This window comes from Magallana gigas, chromosome 3 (genome assembly GCF_963853765.1).
Source record: "Magallana gigas chromosome 3, xbMagGiga1.1, whole genome shotgun sequence".
Lineage (NCBI taxonomy): Eukaryota > Metazoa > Mollusca > Bivalvia > Ostreida > Ostreidae > Magallana > Magallana gigas.
The window spans coordinates 26,030,153-26,055,430 of NC_088855.1; the positions used below are offsets into that span (position 1 = coordinate 26,030,153).

Genomic DNA, 25,278 nt, shown 5'->3' on the forward strand with positions numbered 1-25,278 from the left:
TTGATTTGAAAAACAGTGAATATAAATCCAAACTAGCAACTCATTCAGTTTATATCATTAAGTATCGTTATAAATAAGTGTTTGGAAAAGACGAAATCTTACAATATTTGGAAAATGTACAATTATAAATACCTTAGCTATCTCAAAGACATTATACAATGCTAATATTCACAAAAACCCAGATGTTGAATTAAAAAAATGTTTTAAAATAAGTACCTATATGATTTTTTGTAGGAAAAAAAGACAGAATAAAGAGAAACACGTTAATTGGAAAAAATGAACAAGGTGGTATCGAGATAATCGATGTAGAGAGTAAATTTTACGCTGCTAAAGCATCATGGTTAGATAGGATAGTAAATCCAGAAAGTATTACACATAGAACACTAAGTGAGATTTTGCAACAACACAATATTACAGTCTTTCATATCATTAAAACCAATGAGTGTAATCCAAACAATTCCAATTTTTTCGAAATGAAAAAGCTATCGCAGTTTTATCGAAATGTATTCAATGCCTTTAATAGTTCTAAAATACAATTATACATATTATATGTTAAAAATAATTTTGATGAAACTGGGGAAACGTATAACATATTTTTCAAACAAATTAGTTAAAAAGAACAATATCATTTGTGAATATGTTATGTTAAAAAGAGCTGTCAAACATTTTAGACAAAAATCTGATTGTTCATATGCAAAGTACGTAAATATAAAAAATGATGTACATGTTCTTTATAAAAATCATGTTACAAAATCTATAAGATCTACAAAAAGCAATTTTTACTACTTAATATTCACTGATAATAAATTTCAAAAATCGGTCAAAGAAAATAAATGGAAGCGAATATTCAACATTAAGGAAGGGTATATATGGAAAAAAGCAGAATTTAACTACAAACTATTAAATAAAAATGTTTATGTGAGTAAATGGAATAAAGATGTATCACCATTTTGTACCTTTTGAAGACATAGAACATTTGTTATATAATTGTGAAATTGTCAAACCTATTTGGGAAAAAATTGGTTCCTATCTTATGTTTACTGTTACTTGGAAAATTATTGTACCGGTACTTGGATTTTACAATGAAGTCAACGAAAAAACATTGGTTTTTAACAATTTAATAGCTTTTGTTGCATATACAATATACAAATATAAGATGAAATGTACATTTGATGATGAAACAATGTCAAAGAAAAAAATTCTTCATGTATTGAAAGGTAAATTGAATGTCCAAAACACTGTTTTAAGAAAGATTGATTATATAAGAAATAATATTTATCAAGATTTTGTGATTATTTGTAAGGTTTGTGAATAGATATCTTGTTGAAACGTTATATTGATACTGATTTTAATAAAAGATAAAAAAAAAGTATTGTTATAATTAATACACATTTTTTCAGCCAATCAAAAATGGGGGTTGCATATTATACTTCACCTCTTTCTTTTTTCGGGCTGTAATTCTGGATACTGCAGGAGTAATGCTGTCGATATGGTTTGTTATGTGTGTTGTTTGGTTACACTTACAGAATTACATTTTATTCTCTCAAATAAAATATGAAATGAAAATCAGCACCATAATCACGATCAAGGAGGTCTAATATATTTCAGAAGAACTGAAAATGAGTATAGACGATCAAAACCTACTGCATTAATTACTAAAACTTATTTGCAACAATGTCCTCCAAACCAGATGTTACCTAATCCAGCCAAATTTTTCAGAACCACCCTTCGCCGGATTAGACAAGTTTTACTGAAATAGGATCCAAAAATCAAAGTTTTTTCATACTTCTTTTCTAAGAAAAAAAATTACTTGAGCAAATGTAATGCCTTTATTCTACCTCCTAACTTTCACTTAATATTCTGATTTACAGGCTAGTATATATGGTAGAAAAGTAAAAAACTAAGATATAGAACTTGAAAAGATACAATACTGTAAACTGATCGTGCCCAATAATGTACTTTGTCTAGTGAATTAATGTCTACAGTTGGTTTTCTAACAACAATATACATGTACATTGATACATAATGTACTTTGTCTAGTGAATTAATGTCTACAGTTGGTTTTCTAACAACAATATACATGTACATTGATACATGTTGGAACACAATTTCTCACTTCTTTTTCTGGTTTTCCTTTGTAGTTTTCACTTTTAGTTTGGTTTTGGTTTGCTTATTCTCCGAGGTTTCTGTCTGTTTCTTCAATTTGTCATTTGCCCTCAGAGACTGACCTGACCTTCCCGTCCTTGATTGACCTTGATTTGAACTCCGATCCAAACCCCTTCCACTTAACTTTGACATAAAAGACTCCTGAATTTTTGCAGCTTCCTCCTTTTTCCTCCATAATAGCAAATTAACACCTGAAAAAAACCCAATTCATATTTAATCTTCATTAAGACCCAAGTACAAGTCAATTTTTAAGTTGAATTCCATGCTGATAAATATGTTAAATAAATCGAAAAATTTATTTCCCAAAGTAGATTTCAGAAAAAATTACATAGAAATATCATTGCACATGGATAAAATCTACTTACCCATTCCTGAAAGCAAAGTATCTCCAGCTGGATTAAATTTATTAACCTACAAACAATCAGACAAAAATTAATCTTCATGTTTATATGTACAACAAATAGTATTTGTAGTCAACTGTAAATGAAAATTTGGTACATGTGTATTTATTCTACGAACTCAAATGCACAGTAAGATCTTGTAATGATTCTATAAAGCTGTGTTATTTATCTTTCTGTTGCAATAAATTTGAACTTCTGGAAAAAGATCCATAGGAGCCTGCCATGATAACACTTACACAGACAAGACCTGGAGCAGAAGGATCATGAAGTCTGGCTACTACTTTCTCTGAGTCAACATCAATGATGTCAATAGTTCGAAGTTCATTTTCATGGTAACCAGCAAAGTTGGGGTCTGGATATCTTCCAATTACAGCTAAATCCAACAAGGGATGCCATGTTGCCTATGCACAAAATGTCAAAAATAAAACAAAAATTAAAATTTATTGGTATAAATTGGTATATATTTCAATGGAAGGCACAGCTAAAAGTATGAAACTAACATAAATTTTAAAACTTTTGGAACAAAAACATAAATTATCACATCTCAACATGAGGCCCACAGGCCACATCGCAACACTAGACATAATAAAATCAGCTAAATATAAATCTACACCAAACTTTAACCTTTTATGTGGCCCAAGAATTATCCAGGTACAAAGTCTAAACAACTGAGAATCAACAAATGTCAATATGATTGCATAGTAGTAATACTATGTACTAGATATTTTTGAGAATACTAGTAATCAAATTTATTTCCTATGTAAAAATTCGCCCCCCCCCCCCCCCCCATTATAGTTTCATCCTTTTAGATTTTGATTTTTAAAGATTTAAGGCCCAACCTAACCCGGGGGATCATGGTTTGAACAAAATTAAATCTATACTACCTGAGGATGCTTCCACACAAGTGACAGTTTTTCTGGCCAATCGGTTTTTGAGAAGAAGATTTTAAAAGATTTTTCTCTATATATTCCTATGTAAAAATTCAACCCCCAATTGTGGCCCCACCATACCCTCAGAGATTATGATTTGAACAAACTTGAATCTACACTACTTGAGGATGCTTCCACTAAAGTTACTGCTTTTCTGGCCAATTGGTTTTTGAGAAGAAGATTCTTAAAGATAACACAAATTTTTAATAATTCTCAATTATCTCCCTTTAAAAGAGGGCGTGGCCTTTCACTTTAACAAACTTGAATCCCCTTCACCTAGGGATGCTTTGTGCCAAGTTAAGTTGAAATTGGCCCTGTGGTTCTGGAAAACAAGTTGAAAATGTATAAGGTTTACAGACGGATAGACATACAGTCAGACAGATGCCAGACAAAAAGTGATCATAAAAGTTCACTTGAGCTATCAGCTCCGGTGAGCTAAAAACTCTTTTTATAAAAAAAAAAATTAACCAACAAGGCTTACTTTGATAGGTGTTATGTGTTGAAAGAATCTATGAGGATGTAAGATTGTTTTTTCCAGATGCCACTCAGGAGCTAAATACACTCGTACTTGATTGCACTGATCTGTTGTCAAGAGGCGGCAACCGTTAGTGCGACTGAAATGAGCTGAAATATAAAATCAAAGGTCAATGAAAGAACTTGGTCGCTTCCAATGCTGCTCCTTCATTCTGATGTCTACAAAAGAACTTCTAGAAGTGGGGATTTAGTGTAATAGCATACAATATTAAAGGACTATATTTGGTATGGCCAAATATCTGCCCCAAATTTAATCCAATTTTTAAATAGTATTGTAAAAATATCAAATCTTCCTAAATCATTGTACAGAGGATGCTTATCACTTTAATCTTGATTTTAGTCATCATTCTTCATTCACTGTTTATTTTTGTGATGTTACCTATATGACCCAATTCCTGCAATTTTGTAAACAAACATATACAAGAAATGTCCTAATGGGACTAATACCCCTGCAAGGCTAATTTCAAATGGGACAAATAATTGAATTGAATATTAAAGGTTTGGGACACATAAATAAATTTCTGAAATTGCAAATAAAAATTTAGTTAACAAAGAAAATCAAAGTACTGAAGCAGGGTTCAACACTAATGGTAGACGGGTGGCCCGAGTCCAGCAAACATATGGAAGGTCCACCAACAGTTCAGGACCTGGTGGACCGTCGGTCCACTTAAGTTTTAAACTTTTATTTTTAAAATCAGATTATTATTGCAAATTCTTACATTGAAATTGACAACCAAAAATGAATCAATGTAGTTTTGTTATTGCGGCAACTTCACCAGAATTTCCTTATAAAAAGAAGTTGAAGTTATTCTGTCCTCTGAGTTCATGATTGTGTCAATTAACTTCATTGGCAATAAAATGATAGTTGATTAACAAAAAGACATTTTTAATACAAAATAAAATCTAAAAGAATTATAATTTAACCAGTTGGCTATCCTCTACATAATGGTGGTAAATGGGTCAGTCTAAATACCCCTAAATACACTGAAGTAAAGAGACAATTTTTATTTGTCAATTAGCTTACAAAATGATGAGATATTTCCTTTATTAGAGATGTAAATACACTAAGTACCGGTAAATCAAATTTCAAATTAGACAAGCTTTTTTTTTTTTTTTTTAATAGTTTGATTTTTTATTAGTTGCTGTGGACATGCTTCTACAGTACATTGTGATCCAATTTACATGTATTTTAAGTATAGTCTGTCCCAAGATATTTAACAATATTTTAAATTTAAGTTTTGAATTTGTGAATATCATTGTTAACTTAATAAATATCAAAGGCGGGAACGGCCACAAAGGCGTCGAGCTGACATTTTTTTCTTTTATATAGAATGATACCAATAATTTGAATTTCTGTATACTAATAGTCATATCAAATGATATTAGACTTAGAATAGAAAAGGATATGAATTATGTTTTCTGCTGCTTTAAAAACAAAAATCAGTAATCAGTATATTTTCTTATAAAATAGGTAGTGGTGCTTTTTTAATACAATAACTCATCATAATTGCAAAAATCGAAGAAATTTCAAAGTTCAAAAATAATTTGTTTCTTTCTGCTTCAAACAGTCTTTGAACAACTTTCACAGGTTCATAATTTGAATACATTAACAGTGTGTTCCTAATTATAATAATAAAACATACATTTATTTATTTCAATTCCCGTTTGAAACAAGATTTCCTATGGTATGGTTGTTTACAAACAAATCCACAACACGTGCTATCTAAAATGCTCGACCAAACCAACTGCATTATCGAGTTTACTTTTTGCAACGAAATTACTAAATACGTTATCGCTTACATTTATTTTGGAGACCGTGCCCGATAACAAATAAATTTACATCTAAAATGTTATTTCTATCGCGGGCACGGTCTCCAATTAAAATGTAAGCGATAAACTAAATTAATATTTAGTGAATCTTTACACTTAGGACTGATTGTATTCATCCGCCATTTCTTGATTAAGCAAATCTATTCTTATGCAATGAGTTGTCAATCACCAGGGAGGCAAAGTTGGGTTTTTTGTACACAATTTAGTTGAATAAATGGAAAAAAAATATCTTGTAATACGTTTAATACTTTAAGGAACTTATTTTTTATGCGCATTTAAAAGGCGGTGCAGAGCGTGAATTTTTGGACGATTGCCAATCCAGACGATCGCTAGAAGGCTGCCGAGCATTAGCTCAACGCCTTTAAAATGAAGTCACCCTGATTTAATTCCAAACTTCTTTCTATATATTTTTCTTTTGGAGAGAAGATAAATCTTCCTACAAAAAATAGTGACCCTGTAAAAATATTTTAAATACTGTATATGTCTTGCTAGTGAAAATGATGATGATGTAGGAAAATGAAATAAATTCACTAAAGTAGAAGATTACACATGTTTATGTTCAAATTAATTGCATTTAATAAATGAGAATAGCATGGAGTCAATTACTTCAACAAAAATTTCAACATTAATAAAGGTCCACCAGAATTTGTGAAGGTCCACCAAAAATTCTTGACCAGTGGACCTGCGATCCACCATAGTAAAAAAGTTAGTGTCAAACCCTGTGAAATACTGAAAGTTGGGTTCTTTTGGTGTGTCTTTGTGCATATTGTGTAGTAAAGACTGAAAGTAGTTCATGAAATTCATGTGTATTGTATGTGTCCAAAATGCATAGTCTTGTTTTTAAAACATGTTATTAATAAAAAAAAACTAAAGAAGAGCTTTTGCTTTGACGCTGTTTGGTTTTTTGTTTACTTTAGAAGTTTTGCTATTTATAGTAACATTGGCGATTTCCCTGCCTACAGCCAGGACTCTGCTTTCAGCAGAGCCCGGCTAAATATAAAAATTGTCAGAACTTCACTGCAAATTCATACGTTAGACATTAACAAATTTCTGTACAAGATACTATTTTTGGATAAACTCCATAACATTATCATAATAATTAGCATACTATGTAAAAATAGGTAAAAAGGAGAATTTAATATTACAAACAATTTAAAATTACCATAAACACTACAATCATATCAATAGTTTTGAATTCCATGGTCTCTTCATCAATTTGTTTGATTCATAAATTTAAACAGCTTTTTAAAATAGTTAAATTCTTTATTAACAATGATATAATTTATTTCCTTTAAATGATAGAAACTTTTGATCTATATATAAATGCATTAAAAGTAGACAACATTGAGATGTTGACTATCTCAAAGGGCCCCGGTTAAATAGTGGACAATAGGATAACTTTTGCTTTGACTTTGACCTATAACTTCAAAATTTTCCAGTTGGCATAGAAGTTCTAATTTAATCTTATTACCCCTTACATTAATGCATTTTTGTCCAATCTGAACATATTAACCAAATGGGAAATAATCTATGGGCTAAAACTGATTATAAAGAGATCTGCTTTGACCTTCACATTGACTTTATTCAAGGTCACTGCACACCGTTAACCCAAAAGCTCTGTTTAAGTAAAGAATTAGCCAAAAAGACTAAGTGTAGGGTATTTATATGCTCTAAAAACAGGATTTTTGTTTGATCTGATATAACCTTGACACTTGATTTACAAAATCATTCAAGGTCACTGCATACCTTTTGATCAAAGGAATCATGTGGGTGATGCATGAGCCAGATTGGAGCAAAGGAAGAGAAGATGTGCTTCGAACAAGGATTTTAAATATAATTTTGCTATGACCTTCATATATGAACTTGAAAATTGGTTCTAGGTCACTACACACCACTTATTCATAAACTCTGTTTATGTGAAGTATGAACCAAATAGGGCTAAGTGGAAAGTATATGTATATTTGCTCTAAAAAGAGGATTTTTGCATGGTCCAATATGACCTACAACCTTCATTCAAGGTCACTGCGCACCCTTTGACCATAGTCACTTTGTGAGGGAAGTATGAGCTTGAATGGACCAAGGGGAGAGAAAATATGCTCTGGACAGAGATTTTATTTATAATTCTGCTATGTCCTTAAACTTACACCTAGAAACATGATTCAAGATCACTGTACACCCTTAACCCAAGGGCTTTCTGTGGGTGAAGTATAGGCCAGATTAGGCCAAGGGGAGAGAAGATATGCAATGGACAAGCATTCTTGGATGGACAGATGGACAGACAGACTGATCACTATAGGGCATCCACAGAACGGGGCCCTAATAACCAACAACCCACTGCCCATTTTACAGATTATCAATTTTCCCTACACACATGCTCCATCTAAACCATGGCTCAGATAATGGCCCCCTTGGGACAAATGAATTCAGCCACACTTGTCTGTAATGTTCTTATTAGCTCCTAAGAATTTATTATTGACACTTAAAAAGTTTGCATAGTCATAGAATACAAGGGTTGATCCAAAAGTAATGTCACACTATGCACCGCGTTTCACACTGACGCTGTATCGTATAAAATGATACATCAAAATTTTCCTTATCAAAATTCTAATTTGAAGTAAAATTTTGATTAATTTTCGTTGAATACTAAACAAGATATTGATGTTTATAGTATGATATACATGTGCCATCGCCCTGTCATAAATTTACATTTTTTAAGGTTTGCATTTATGTATAAATAACAATTTCAAAATTTGACAAGAGGCCCATGGGCCACATCGCTCACCTGAGGAACAATAGGTATGATAAAATCAGCTCAATGGAGTCATAATACAAACTATCTGGACAATATACAATAATTCATGTAAATCCTGTATAAATAAAATCCATTTTCCCCTGGATATTCTTATGTTTATAATCATTAGTCCCTTTTCTAACAGGATGATTTTATAGTCATATCATGTGTTGAGTATTGCAGTTCTCAAAAAGATCCCTAACAATAGTTTATATATGGGATATAAACGTACAGTAAACTCTCAACCTTCTCGTGAGGCCAAAGAATTGTCCTGGGGCCAAAGTCTTAACAATTATAAAGAATCATCTGGCTGATTAGTTTCTGAGAAGATTTTTAAAGATTTACCCTATAAATTCCTTTGTTAAACTTTGACCCCCCCCCCCCATTGTGGCCCCACCCTACCCCTGGGGATCATTATTTTCACAACTTTGAATCTACACTACCTGAGGATGCTTTCACACAAGTTCCAGCTTTCCTGGCTGATTAGTTTCTGAGAAGATTTTTAAAGATAACTCTGTTTAATCCTATGTAAAACATCGACCTCCCATTGTGGCCCAAACCTACCCCCAGGGGTCATGCTTTTCACAAATTTGAATCTACACTAACTGAGGATGCTTCCACACAAGTTTTAGCTTTCCTGGCTAATTAGTTTCTGAGAAGAAGATTTTTAAAGATTTACTGTATATAATCATATGTTTAACTTCAATCCCCCATTGTGGCCCCAACCTACCCCCAGGGGTCATGATTTTCACAACTTTGAATCTTCACTACCTGAGGATGCTTTCACACAAGTTCAAGCTTTGCATTCGAATTAGTTACTGAGAAGAAGATTTTTAAAGATTTACTGTATATATTCCTATGTTAAACTTCGATCCCCCATTGTGGCCCAACCCTACCCCCGGGGGTCATGATTTTTACAACTTTGAATTTACACTACCTGAGGATGCATCCACACAAGTGTCAGCTTTCCTGGCTGATTAGTTTCTGAGAAGAAGATTTTTAAAGATTAACTGTGTATATTCCTATGTAAAACGTCGATCTCCCATTGTGGCCCAAACCTAACCCCGGGGGTCATGATTTTCACAAATTTGAATCTTCACTACATAAGGATGCATCCACACAAGTGTCAGCTTTCCTGGCCAATTAGTTTCTGAGAAGAAGATTTTTAAAGATTTCCTTTTTATATTCATATGTTAAACTTCGACCCTCCATTGTGGCCCCACCCTATCCCCAGGGGTCATGATTTTCACATCTTTGAATCTACACTACCTGAGGATGCTTCCACACAAGTTTCAGCTTTCCTGGCCGATTAGTTTCTGAGAAGAGGATTTCTAAAGATTTACTCTATATATTCATTTGTTAAACTTCGACCCCCCATTTTGGCCCCATTCTCAGGTGAGCTAAAAAGGTTAAGTTTACAATTCAATAAGTTGGTTTCTGGAATAACAGATTTTGAAAATTTTCGTAATAAATATTGACAATTTTTTTACTTTTTAAAGCGCTAAGCATAGCTCAGCCCTTTATTATCGTTAGACTTCAACTTCCAGTGCATCGAATAACCGCCCCCTATAAGCAAAAGTATACATCATTTAAACTGGTTAGGGAACCAGTTTCAGGGGTTTATGCACATAACTGCACAGGCTATTGTGAATCTAATTTATGGGTTATTGTGAAATTAATGTACGGGGCTTACATACATCATTGCAGGGACTGTCATGCAGTGATGAGGAAATATAGTGCGTATACAGAAGCTGAAATGCTATATACATATATCTGTTATATACATACAGAAGCTGGGTTAGCGCTTTTCAGTACTATCAGTACTTTGATTTAATCTTTAGCTTTTAAGATCTGTGTGCAAACATAGAATTGTTAGCAAATCTCTGTATCTTGCTTATAATTCGAAGCAAACACTCAAAAATGGTTAGTAAATAGAAATTGTTAACAATTAAACACAAGAAACATGCACTACATGTATAACAAATAAAGAACACAAATTATTTTTTCGAAATGAATCATATATATACATGTATATACCTACATATTTCCGTAAGTGATATCAAACTCTATTTAAACTTCATAAACTAGAGAAAATGCCGAGCATCTCAACAAAAACCTATTGCATTAATCTACCATTACGCAAAAAATAATGCCGAATTACCGATAGAATGAATTGTATTTCAGTACTCCTACATCAGATTTTGCTTAATTTGCGCAGGTAAACAGTTAACGTAACTGTTTGATTTACCGAAGTCTCTGTTTAATTTGATACGTAAAAATCACGAAATACCGACGACAGTTTCCAGGTTACAAAGCATAAATAATGAAAACGAAACGAAAATCAGAACAAGCTAACATCAACGTCATGTGTGAAAACTGTCAACGCATTGAAATATTTAGCCTCAATTTACTTCACAAAATCGGCACCAATATATTTTTCATGTTTCAAAAATTTCCCTTCATACGCGAACTGTTGCACAACAAGCAAATTCATCATAGTCAGATCGACCCTTTTTCGTATAATGTCATGGCTGCTTTAAACAAAGAACCTCGTTTTAGAAGTATGGAATACGAGTCTTGGTAAAATGGGTAAGCAAAACCGGGCCGTGGCAAAATAAAAGCCGGGGCAGATCGGCAATCGTCAATTCCAAATACGCATTATTTTGCAGCAATATTTACAGCAAATACAAATATACTGGTCCATCAAATATCCTGAAATTTTAATGAGATTGGCAGATTAATAACTGCTTATCTTTTGTTTTGCCCAGGCCAAGTTTTGTCTACCCATTTTACCGGATGCCGAATCCGATTGAAACACGCCTTTCCTTTATTATTATTTTCGTAATAACTCAGATTTGAAACAGAATTAGACCTTAATTTTTGCAATTTATATTTTCCTTCCCATAAGGATAATTTATGCTAAACTACGTTGAATTGGAATCAGTAGTTCTTGAGAAGAAGATTTTTAAAAATGCACCCCCCTTTTTCTACAGTTTCAAGGTTTTCTCCGCTTTGAATACAGATCGGACTTTTATTTCTGCAATTTATATTCCCCCTCCCATAAGGATGCTTTGTGCCAAATTTGGTTGAAATTGGATAAGCGGTTTTAGAGAAGAAGTTCAAAATGTAAAAAGTTTACAGACGGACAGACAGACGGACAGACGGACGGACGGACAGACGGACGACGGACAAAAAGTGATCAGAATAGCTCACTTGAGCTTTCAGCTCAGGTGAGCTAAAAAAGACTTAAACAACACAATATTTTTAAAACAGATATATCATAGACTTTTTTTAATGGTTTTAAAAAATTTGGAAACATACTAGTCATTTTGTTAGGAAAATATCCTGATTCTCAATTAAGCACAGGCATCTGATGTTTTATATTTTTCTCATCATAAAAAAAATATACCAGAGAATATATATTTTCTACTATTAGAAAAATGTGCAACGTCAGGAGACCGTGGAATAAACAGTAAGCTATCAAGTTGATTTGCCTGTAAAGTAACATTAATGGCGAGAATTGGTTGGACATATATTTATCAGATACAGTATTATGACAAGTTTTGTTCCATGTATATCAATTAATTAAGGAAGGAGTCTTTTCTGGTTTACCAGATTACAAAAGTAACTAGACACGATCTCGTTGCAAGCAACGAGGAGGTCTTCCTTCCGATTTTTAGAAGAGGAAATGACTTTGCCTTTTATCTTCATCAACGAAACATATCAGGAAATGCAGATGTGATCTAAAAGAGCGATGGATGAAGGATTATACACCCCGTTGGATCCCTAATTTGGGGACCAGCCACATTTTATTTCATATCAAATAAGAGGTCTTTTGATTTCGATACATTTTGTGTAAAAAGTTATTTGTAACCGTTCTTGATTTATCTGGAAGAGATCCTGGGAACGGATAACAGACAAGTTTTGTTGCAGATTGTTTACCACATTTTTAACGTATTTTGTTCAATATTGCTCCTTTAAATTGCTTTTTTTTAATTTTGGGACGTTGATGATAAGTTCGGACTGTTGACCCCTTAAAATCCCTTATTACATAACATAGGAGTAAACAATTTTCAGGTATAGGTACATAACATTTCGATTAACATAATTGCTTCCGTAATGTATTACAAAATATTTCACAATTAAAGGTTATGATTAAAAGACTTTAGAACTCTATCGGCTCCTAATTTGAATAGCCAGCCCCTTTTTCGTGATATAAAAAGAAAGCTCTTGTCATTTTAAACACATTTTGTTCAACAAGTATGTAGAAATTATGTACCGTTCTCGAGATGTCTGGAAGAGATCGTTTTAAGGGCCGATCCTATAACTCCTGTTCGGGACCGGATAACAAACAAATTATGGTTGCAAATTGTTAACGACATTATTTGGAGCATCTTTTGTTCAACATTGCTTTTCAAAATTTCTCTCCATTTTCAGATATATAAGATCAAAATTTCGGACTGCTGGCCCCTTAAAATCCCTAAATACGTAACAAAGGAGTAAACAACTGTCATGTATAGGTACAGAACGTTAGGATGAACATAATTGCTTCTAAAAAGTATAACAAAATATTTCACATTAAAAAGATATTATTAGAATACTTTAGAGCCCTTTCGGCCCTTAATTTAAAGGGCAAGCCCCTTTTCCCTAATGTCAAATGAAAGTTCTTGACTTTTTAAAGTTTTTTTGTTCTATAAGTCTTAACAAAATACTTTTGAGAAAAAAGATATTCAAAGAAAACCACAAAAAAATCATGACGCTTTTTATCTCAATTTTTAAGCGCAGGCGAGCTTCGGTGTTTTTCGTCACAGAACAATGAAAATGCTTCTGTCATATCCACAAACATAGGTCTACAAACCCTGAAAATTTGAGTCAAATATCTGTTTTCGTTTAGGAGAAAAACACCGGACAAGCCGACCCTCTAAAAATCGTAAAAACGTCAATATCTCTAAAACGGAAATGACGTCATCAATGTTAAAAATTTCCAATAAGGTTCAGATCAATATGTGTTAGTTCTGAAAGTTTCATTAAAATCAGCCAAGCCGTTCCCGAGAACTTGCGTGCACAAAAATGCGTAAGAAAAAAAAAGAATAATAATAAGGGAAACAGAAACAAAGCAATAACAAGAAGGTCTTCCGTTGGAAACGGAAGACCTTAAATATGAATAAAAGTTCATTAAATCAATATGAAATGAAATTAAACTATTAAATTTTTTTTTTTTTTTTTACTATTATACAACTTGGCATAGAAATTGTAATCAAATTTTAGAATCAAACAAGGACTATATTTTTGGCAGAACATTGGTGAAGAAATTCATGAAATATTGACACAGTCAAACAGATCATTTCATTTAACCAAATGATTCCATCAGTTTAATCAAATTTGACCATTTTGTTTTTGCAAAATCTAAAGTTAGAAATATCTTAGGAGTTAAAACAAGAGACCCAGGGACCACATCGCTCACCTGAGTAATAATTGCCTTACAAATATAGTTCAGAGATAAAACTTTAATTTAAGTAATATAATCAACACACAAGTTCTCTCTCTCCCTCTCTCTCTCTCTGAGTGTATGTAATTGTGTGCAAACAATTTGGAATTATTAGATTTTTATTTGTATGAATTTAATTTATTTATTTTTGACTCATGGTTTTCGCAACAATTTCAACACTAAAAGTTTGTACAGTAGACGATGTATTCAGATTGATCTCGACGGTTAAAATTTTGACGCTATTTCACATCACACATATTAGATTGAAAATAAATTTAAAAAGAGCTGTGTTTGTGCTTACATCTACTTGCAAACTGTTAAAATCCCATTCAACTATTTACAATATAATTAATCAGTTTTTTGGTACATTAATGTACCCGGTAAATGATATTTATTGCAAGTTAATATTTGTGAAAATCCCGCATGTATAGAGTCGCTGAATTGTTCTACGGATCCACGCGCCGATAGTCTTCCTTGTAGTTGTTTGTGTACATATCTACAGACAGTTCTTTTGTTTCTTTAGAGATTAAGAAAAGTCACGAAACAAACAAAGTAGAAGTAAGATATATTCAGACTATACACACGACAGGTTGTAATGAGTTACCAAACATGTGTCCGTGGAAAGGTGCGAATACCGGCATCTCGTGTACACCTATTTAAGCGTCAAAATATACGGAGTTAGTTGTAAAGTACAATAACTGCCAAAAAACAAAATAAAACAATGACACCTGTTGTGTATAGAACCCAAGATGAAAGACGCTGTTGTGTTTCTGATCAGCTTCTGTACACATATATCGCACGAGTGATTTTTGTTCATGTGAAATCACGAAGCCATTACCAGCTATGCGGGAAATAAAGTTGAAAGTTATTTTATGAACTGTGTGTACTTTTTTTCGTTCAATACTTGCATTTATTTTACTAAGATTTTGTACATGTATTTATCTATGATATATCATATAAGAGTGATTTTTGTTTATTTATTGCTACATAAATAGCTGAAGTACAAATCACTCGAGTCACCAGTAATATGTGGTTGTCATTTACTACAGCACATCCACAAATATTTAAAAATGTTTTCTTTTCTCATTTTTAATTGGTTTAAAGTTTAGCTGTAGATTTAAATTAACAAATCAAAAGGTCCGTGTAATTTAAGTCGGCAATTTTTTTTTTATTTGAAAGGGATATAAAATTATATATTATATTTCAACCTTTGTTTACCCATAATGTATTTATTTCTAAACATACGCTATTTTTTTAATGTCTCAGGTAACGAGATCTCTCTCTCTCTCGCATTCATCTCTCTCTCTTTACTGAGAATCACTAAAAGCTATGTAAGGCCCAGTATGTACCCAATGTTTCAAACATTTCATAAAAATAATCAAAATAGTATAATCACGAATTGTGTGAACATTAATAGTTTACAATGTTTAAGAAATCAGCGATGCAAGTTTTGAGATGATTACGGTCTTAGAAAGGAAATTAAATTAAAATATTTTGTAACTGTTTTAATAAGAATTACAGTTTTAAATCTTAGTGTGTTTTTTCTAATCCTGTATAAACAAAATCTAACAAAATATTGAACTTAACTGGTCAGCGATAATCTCGGTCCGTATTCATCGAAAGACATTAGGTCAATAAGCCGTATATAGAAGTTGCACGCTTATTGCACGGTACGGTACGCTTTTTTGTCCGTCTGGAGGCGGGTCTTGCATAAATTATCTTGCACGCTTTTTGCATGGTACGGTTCGTTTTGTGAACTGTACGGTTTGCTTTGTGAACGGTACGGTTCGTTTTGTGAACGGTACGGTACGCTTTGTGAACGGTACGTTTCGTTTTGTGAACGGTACGGTTCGTTTCTTGCACGGAACGGTACGGTTCGTTTTAGAGGTGTAGTAGCACGTTTCAGGGTCTGTACAATATTATGTGATAAAGTAAAATATATAATAAAACATTATATAATACATATTGTATCAAATGATACAATAATATATTTTACAATATCAAACAATACAATTTCATGTGATGTGATAATATATCATATTATAAACCAATATCATATTATACAATATCGTATGATACGATATTATATAATATTACAGTAATATATTATACAATTTCATGTGATATAATTCTATATTACAGAAACTATAATATCATATTATACAATATTGTATGATACAATATTATAGAATATACAATATTGTATCATAGGATACAATATTATATTTTGCAATATCTTATGTAATAGTATCATGTGATAAAATAATAAATTAATAATACAATATAATATTATACAATATTGTATCATAATATACAATACTATACATAATGATATCATGTTACAATGTCATAACATAAAATATCAATTTTTTTTTATACAATATCACATCGTATCATATAACTTTTTATAATATTACATATGATATTATATTGTATCTTATTAAACAATATTGTTTCATACCATACAATACTATATCATAGGAATCATGTTATATCATTTATCAACAAACACATCTATCTATCGAGCAGGTTTGAGTGAGGAAGGAGATTTCTTTAGCATCCTTGATAAAGGAGATCAGGCTCTGCATCTAAAGCAACCTCTGCGTTTCATTTATTCATTTAGTTAAATCAACTATGCAAGCTATCATCTATAAAACATGTGACCTGTTCCAAAAAAAACTAAACCTCATCCAGCATCCGAAACCTATGGCTCAGATTCAGCATTCAAGCCTGTCAGGTGCATCAGTATACATAAGACGCATCTCCATGCAAATTTGGTGAAGTTCAGACCAGTAATAACTAAGATATCATCATCAGAGGGCACTAGCAATTAAAACCTTAACCTGCTCCAGCATCCGCAACCATATGGCTCAGATTCAACATCCATTCCTGTCAGGTGCATCTGTATCATAAGACACACCATCCATTCAAGTTTAGTGAAGTTAGGACCTGTAATAACTAAGATATATTTTTTAGCATCCTTGATAATGGAGATCAAGCTCTGCATCTGAAGCTTCCTCTGTGATTCATTCATATTACAGTTTAATTAACTATGCAAGTTTGAAATAGTACTATTATCTATTAAACATGTGACCTGTTCCAAAAAACTTAACAATATCCAGCATCTGAAACCTATATGGCTCAGACTCAGCATTCAAACCCGTCAGGTGCATCAGTATCATAAGACGCACCATTCATGGAAGTCTGGTGAAGTTAGGACAAGTAGTAACTAAGATATAATCATCAGAGGGCACCTGCAACAAAAACTTTAACCAGCTCTAAAAACTTAGCCTCCTTCAGCATCTGTAACCTATAGCTCAGATTCAGCATCCAAGCCTGCCTGGTGCATCAGTATCATAAGACACACCATCAATGCAAGTTTGGTGAAGTACGGACCAGCAGTAACTTAGATATTGCTATCAAAGGGCACCTGCAACATAAACTTTAACCTGCTCCAAAAACCTTAACCTCCTCCAGCATCCGAAACCTATAGCTCAGATTCAGCACTCAAGCCTGTCTGGTGCATCAGTATCATAAGACACACAATCCATGCAAGTTTGGTGAAGTACGGACCTGCAGTAACTTAGATATTGCTATCAAAGGGCACCTGCAACAAAAACTTTAACCTGGTCCAACAACCTTAACCTCCTCCAGCATCTGAAATTTAGGACTCAGATTCAGCATCCAAGTCTTTCAAGTCCATAAGTAGGTCCAGATGCATCATTCATGCAAGTTTGGTGAAGATAGGACAAGTAATAGCTTAGATACAGGACCTGCAAAAAAAACTTTAACCAGGTCCGGACGCCGACGCCAAGGGTATAGCATAAGCTCCCCCTGACTTCGTCTCGGTGAGCTAGAAACTAAAAATCCATCCCCCCATTGTGGCCCCACCCTACCCCCAAGGACTATGGTTTGAACAAACTTGACTCTACACTATTTTCAGGTCAAAAAGTTTCTGAGAATTTTTTTTAAAAATACCAACAAATTTTTAATAATTCAAAATTATCTTCCCTCTAAAGAGGGTGTGGTCCTTCATTTAAACAAACTTGAATCCCCTTCACCCAGTGATACTTTGTGCCAAGTTTGATTGAAAATCTGCCCAGTGATTCTGGAGAAGAAGATGAAAATATGAAAACGACAACACACATGCCAACGCCGACAGACAATATACCAATTTTTATCAGAAAAGCTCACTTGAGCTCTAAGCACAGGTAAGCTAAAAATCACAAGGCTCCAGATGACGGACAGACAAACAGATGGACACCAAAAAATAAGAGGCCCATGGGTCACATTCTATAGTCAACTTTCTTTACTTAATTAAATTCAAATGTGTTAAATTATGGTTTATAAATAATTTTTAATTAATCTGTGTACCTGTGTATATTATGTATTTGTTTGAAATATTTCCTTATTATATTTCTATCTTTTGATTTAACAATTATAGCTGCGTGGATCAAATTACATGCTTAGCCTGTTGTTGGGCAAAATTTCTATTTACAAAGTTGGTCGGTGTTATCATATTACTAATTACATGCATTAGATAAGAGTAATCAGGGGAATTGATACCTACATGGGAGAGTCTGGTATTTATGTTCATTGTTTAGAAGAAGACGCTATTGAGAAGACGCTCGATTAAGAAGCTACCCTCCCTCCATCCCCATCAACTCTCTGATTCTCTGGGGCTACTTGTTCATTTGGGCATTCATTCCTTGGGAATTTCCCCCCAAGTCTATGTTTTAAATTTTTGTTCGAAGTCTTTAAGGCACTTAGAGATATTAATTATACTGTTTTTTATACTATAGGAGTTATGCATACAAGGGTTGTCCCAAAATAACATAGACAAGCGGTATTTTTCCGTAAATTAAAGTCACAGAGAAATGAAACTTGTACACATTAAAAAGGACAATATTTCAAAGAAAAATATAATATTTTAACACAATCAGTTAACTTTAAATACTTTAAGTGAGCGTTTTTCATGTAAAAATATTGAGAAGTGGCGCAACGCCAAAATGACAAAATTTAATTCTTCCTATGAAAAGAATGATCGTTCAAAAAGTAAAAACTAAACGTCTTTTTAAACTTAAAATACATAAGAATGATTTTGAAATCGTGGTTAAACTTCCCATAATATTTCGTAATTATGACGTAATTTTTAAAGATTTTATGATGTGTTTTGCGACGGTTCAATAAATTTGGTTGAAGAGAAATGTCGGCGTCAACGTCAGAGGCGGTGCACTTAAACGTGATAAAATTTTGTCAAGAGCTCGGAATGCCACCAACGGAGACCCACAAAAAGTTAAAACTAACAGAAGCTCACAGAAATGGTGTTTAAGTGGCATAAGAGATACACGGAGCGGTATGAAGAAATTAAGCAGGAAAAGAGAGGCCGACTGAAGGAAATCGATGACAACGTAGTGGAAATAATAAATGACACTATTCGTGATGACCGACGTCGGACAGTGCAGGAGACGGAAGAAATTTTGGGGATCGGCAAATCATCCATTCATCGCTTTCTATCTGAGAATTTAAGGATGCAAAGGGTCTGCGCACGCTGGTTTCCTTTACTTTTGACAGAAGAAAAGCAACGGAGAGTTTTGTGTTCCCGGGAATTCCTTCACTGTGTTGGATCAGACCGGGAAAATTTCTTGGATCGTATCATAATAACAGACGAAACCTGGCTTTATTTCTTATAATGACCCAGATGGAAAGCGAGCATCAAGTGTTTGGAAAACACCGGGAACACCACCACCAAAAAAGGCAAAAGTCTCAAAATCTGTCGTTAAGAGTATGTTCATCATGTTTATAGACAGACATGGCATGATTCTCACACATGCTGTTCCCGCTGGACAAACTGTTTATGCCACCTATTATTCTAAGGTTGTGCGACGGGATCTTATGCATGCACTAAGAAAAATCAAAGGCCTGAAGGGCCATAATGGCTTACGGGTTTGATATGACTATATTTGTATACATAGATCGTGTATAATTCCCTCTATCCAACAACATAAGTACATAAACTGTAAATTCATTCAACTATATAGGACACAAAAACACTTAAAACCAACATGCTCTCAAAATCAGTATACCTTGTATTAATTCCTATGCACTTGCGCGAGATTTGGTGCACGGTGCGACGTAACAGCGCCACAGCCAGCGCGAAATCACTGCACGTAAAAATAATATAACCAAATGATGAAATGTACTGCATGTTATGTACTATAATTAATGAATTCTCATGAAATCTACACCAACAAGTATTATTCCATTCTATTTGTATTTCATAAATGTATATTTATTCATATTTTTCTGGGTTTTCTACTTTTTTAAGAGGCTGACCTTCACAAGCTTTTATAAGAAATATAGATTCACAAGGCAGTTCTAACACCTTCTGTTTTATTTTTTCCCTTTGTACAGAGATAAACTCTTTGGGAGGGGTGGGGGGGGGGGGGGGGGGGGGGGCAAGAAACAGGCAGAACTATGCAATTACAGCAAACTTGTTTTGACACCAAATTTAATTAAAATTAATTACTGCACTATAACTTTGCAGTCAGTCTCTCTTCACATGACAGTCATTTTCAGAGGCATACTATACGATGTCTCTATGTTATAGTAATGTGACATCGCTTCCGTATATGACTTGCAATCAAGCTTAACTGTATATTGTTTTTTTATTTGAGTACATTTGGTCTCAAGTTTCCAATATTTTTACGACAAATAAACAGTTCAATCATAGCACAACCAAGGGAACATTGTGCTATTTTTAGATCTTGGAAAATCCCCAACATTCGATAATGGCGGAGGTGTCGAAGAAGGCACATTATATTAAAACAAGTAGTAATTGCCCCTCTATTTATGCATTTATTACCGATTTATAATCCCAGTTTCAATATATCTCAATCATAAGTTCAGTTCTTTAACCGTTAAACACTTTCCCCCTTGATGAGATCAATGTCGATCGAAGTTAGCGACGCTCTCTGCGGGTGCAAAAGTTTTTATGAAGATTGAACGAAATAACGACAACTTTACATTTACTTATCACTGTTAGGATCTGAAAAATTTGGGAAAAGAATTTTTGCTTATAATACATGTCAGTATGCATAGCGGAAAGCGTGGCGGCACTGTGTGATGCACGGCGGGGGCCTATACCTCTATGCACAAACGTACGATGGCCGATAGCGGCCGCCACTCTACACAAATGTTTTGTGTGTAGCGTGTACAACGTTTCACTGAAACTTACTGACACATAACACCTAAAAGTAAAAGTGTACAGTGTCAATGTAAAATTCAATGTACACTCTACACCAACGTTATGTGTGTAAAGTGTCAGGAAAAGTTTAATGTACACTCTACATCTAAAGGTGGTATCAAGTAACAAGTCAATAAAATAAAAACACGTGGTTTCTTTTGTGCCTCTTTGGGCGTTTTACATCAGCCTGGGAATATTAAAATGCCGACAAGATCACATGGTACATGTAAGTTAATGAATTGAAATAAAGAATTATAGTCTATTTTAATTCTAAGATATTAAATGTGTATTTATAGGCTATAGAGATTCATTATCTTTTTTTCAGTAAATTATAAATGCACTGGAGATGAATCCAAAAAATACATTGACAAAGCAAACCATAAGTCCAATTTATAGGCATTTCTATCCAATTAAATGATGAATGATAAGACATTTATATAAATGTAAAATCAAATTTATTTTATAAAGTAGGCAAGTATAGGGTCGATATTATTATGCATATAGATTAACATTTTTATTTTAAAAATTATATGGGAAGCAAAACGTATTAAAATTATGCAGGAAACATAAGCAATGAATTGTAAATTACTATATAAAATATCTATATATTATATATATTTATATTCTGCAAAATTAAACAATCAAAATCTAGTTTACACATTTTGGCTTGTCGTTTTTGATATTATGCGATGAGTATTCTGACTGATTGTCATCGTAAACATGTAATAATATGACAATACTTATCATTACATTAGCAATTAACATTTCTATTTTATTTAAAAGATAAAGTGAACTGTAAAGTTTTTGTTTGATATTAGTGATTCTGTGATTAATAATATAGTAAACAAAATGGAATGCAAATGTTTTTAAACGCCAGGCAGTACTTGAGCAAGTCGCTAACTGTCAAAGGACGGTCCTTCGGAAGAGGAAACAAAACAATTGTTTCATCATCCTCCCCCGAATTACATATTGGAATGCACGAAAACCTACAAACAAACCAAAAATAGACAACTTCCTTCTTTGTTTTCGATTCCGCATAAATTTGGAAATTATATTTATTGATTTTATTTAAAATTTAAACATTTAAAAATTAGTAACTTGCATGCTCCACATTAAGAAATTTTTTTTTCTCCACACTGTTACTTGATACCACCTTTAGATGTAGAGTGTACATGAAACTTTTCCTGACACTTTACCCACATAACGTTGGTGTAGAGTGTACATTGAATTTTACATTGACACTGTACACTTTGTACACTTTTACTTTTAGGTGTAATGTGTCAGTAAGTTTCAGTGAAAACACTGTACACGTTACACAGAAAACATTTGTGTAAAGTGACGGCCGCTATCGGCCATCGTACAAACGCCCTAGGGAAAACACTGCAGTTAATATTCATTCACGTTAGATTTCGAGTTTATTTAAATAAAGTCAATTCATATTGGTTACAAATGTAATTTAATGTAATTAAAAGTTGTTTATATAAAATCATGTAGAGCAGATCGTATTTCATCTGTGTTGGATCACGTGTTACGCTAAGCCAATCATATTATCGCAGCAGCCTGTTTGTAGCTTGCAGTTGAACAGTAAACACTCAAAGTATTTTATACCGATTCCTTTGGAATATACCCTAATTCATTTGGATTTATCGTTGATATTAACGCGGAACATAAACAACATTGTGAAAGGTGTTAAATATATAGTGAAAGTAACTAACGTTAATCCACGTGTGTTGTGTTTACAAGACACGGCTGAGTGCCTTCAGCCCTTGACTTTTAACCTCTTACATGTGATATTAATAGACTAGACATGACTGGAAAAAAGCGAAAACAGGCGAGCCAACCCGTTAGAAATGTACGTACACGCGGTGAAATTCCACGATGGGATGAAAACGAGCCTGAAAATTGGTCGGTGACCGAGTTAATTCGGAGACTTAAAGAGGCAAGTATCTTGGTGCCAGCTTCTTTAAAAAAGTCGCAGTTGATTCAGATATATCGAGACAATGTTTTGAATTCAAACCAATCGAGTGACAGAACAATACCAAGCGGGGAAGGAATTGACTCTAACGCGATTCAAAATGGCGACGTCTTACCCGTACTTCCGGCAACTTCATCTGATGTTATCGAAAGTGAGGCTGGGCGGATGTCCACTGAAGCGAAAGTAGACTCGCTCACCCACGCTGTAGAAAACATACAACAGTCATTGGTATCATTGACGAACGCAGTCAGCAGCATTCAGGCTCACAACGGGAACAGAAACCAGTCATTGACGTACGGAACAACAACCGACCTAAACACACGGGTCTCTTCGAATTCTGTTCCGTTTATAGAGACGGTGTCCACAACTCTGCGCAACAACATTATACAAGGTAAAGATGTTAATTTGGCTACTTTACTTTTGCCCCGTGAAAATGAAGAACATAAAATCCAAGATAACGAGGGTCAAGTCATATTAATCAAACCAAATCACGATGTCAGACTGCAGAGAAATCTATCAATAAGCGAATTTATCCTGGCCTTCTCCAAGTTTAAAAACGTCATGTGTGAGGTTTATCCTGAGAGACGACAAGAGTTGGATGCATATGAGAGGGACATCGTAGAGATGGCATCCATGACGCGTGGGCCAGCTTTTTACGATTATCACAAGGCATTTTCCGCAAGAGCAAGCGCCCTGCTCCATCAAAGAAATATAAGAGTCGATTGGTCAGTTAGAGACACGAAACTGTTTACTTCCATATTCGCGGGTCAAACTGTGATTAGATGTGACAGCTGCAACAGTATGACGCACACAGCTCATTTTTGCCCAAAAGCTAAATTAAATCCTGTCCAAAATAACCCTGTGCATTCTAAATACAGAGGATCGTCCAATCAACTTGATGTTCAAGGCAGACCGCGATTAACACACAAAGGAAAAGAGATATGTAACAATTTCAATGGAGAAAATGGCTGTAACAGACAATCCTGTAATTTAGTTCATATCTGCTCAGCCTGCAAGCTAGGGAAACATGCATCTATTCAGTGCAAAACTGCTGTTAGACAAAAAGACGGAAATACAATGGAGAAACAGTGACTAGAGAATACATCTACAAAAACGGATTCTTGTGGGAAGAGAAATACATGTGTAACGCCAATTAACATCATGGCCTTTAAACTTGAATTACAACACCACCCAGATAGAGATTTTGTGAATACTTTTATCAATGGTTTGGAAAGAGGATTTGACACAGGAATTGCCCAATTACCAGCTACAACATTAGAATGCAAAAATCTAAGTTCTGCTAGAAAGAATCCTGATGTAGTGGACAATTTACTCAAACATGAGTTAGACAAGGGATACTTAGATGGTCCGTTTGAAAAGCCACCCTATGACATATATCGTATAAGTCCGATTGGTGTGGTGGAAGGAAAATATTCGAAAAAATATAGATTGATAGTCGATCTATCATCACCTCACGAACACATTTCTGAAGTCAGTATCAACAGTCTTATTGATAAGGAAGATTACTCACTCCAGTATGTTCGAATTGATGATGCTATTAATATTTTGAAGATATTAGGTGATAATTCACTTATGTGCAAGACAGACATTGTGGATGCTTTCAAATTATTGCCTTTATCGGCATCTGTGGAACCCTACTATGGAATAAAGTGGAGAGATAAATATTATTTCTACAAAAGATTAGTCTTTGGATGCAGAAGTAGTCCAAAAATCTTTGACATGCTTTCTCAGGCTGTTTGCTGGATTTTGAACAATAATTACCATATTAAGCATATATTACATTTGTTAGATGATTTCTTGACTATTGACCCAACAGGCGATGAAGGATTCCGAAGCATGGCGATAATGACAATGGTGTTCAATAAATTAGGAATTCCAATATCAGAGAAGAAAACAA

The 25,278-nt window shown here is 33.7% G+C and overlaps 1 protein-coding gene across 3 annotated transcripts in view; it reads right to left on the bottom strand.

Annotated features, from left to right (window-relative positions):
• Positions 1–241: 241 nt before the first annotated feature.
• Positions 242–25,278, bottom strand: part of LOC105347658 (DNA damage-binding protein 2) — a 61,391-nt gene continuing 36,354 nt past the window's right edge. For all 3 annotated transcript variants that reach the window (XM_034481713.2, XM_034481712.2, XM_034481714.2), the window contains exons 7-10: positions 3,978–4,120; positions 2,804–2,968; positions 2,532–2,577; positions 242–2,357 (exon numbers count right to left, since the gene is read on the bottom strand). In XM_034481713.2, the coding sequence (XP_034337604.1) occupies positions 2,113–2,357; positions 2,532–2,577; positions 2,804–2,968; positions 3,978–4,120 (599 nt within the window). In that variant the 3' untranslated portion in view covers positions 242–2,112. The remainder of the gene's footprint in view (positions 2,358–2,531; positions 2,578–2,803; positions 2,969–3,977; positions 4,121–25,278) is intronic.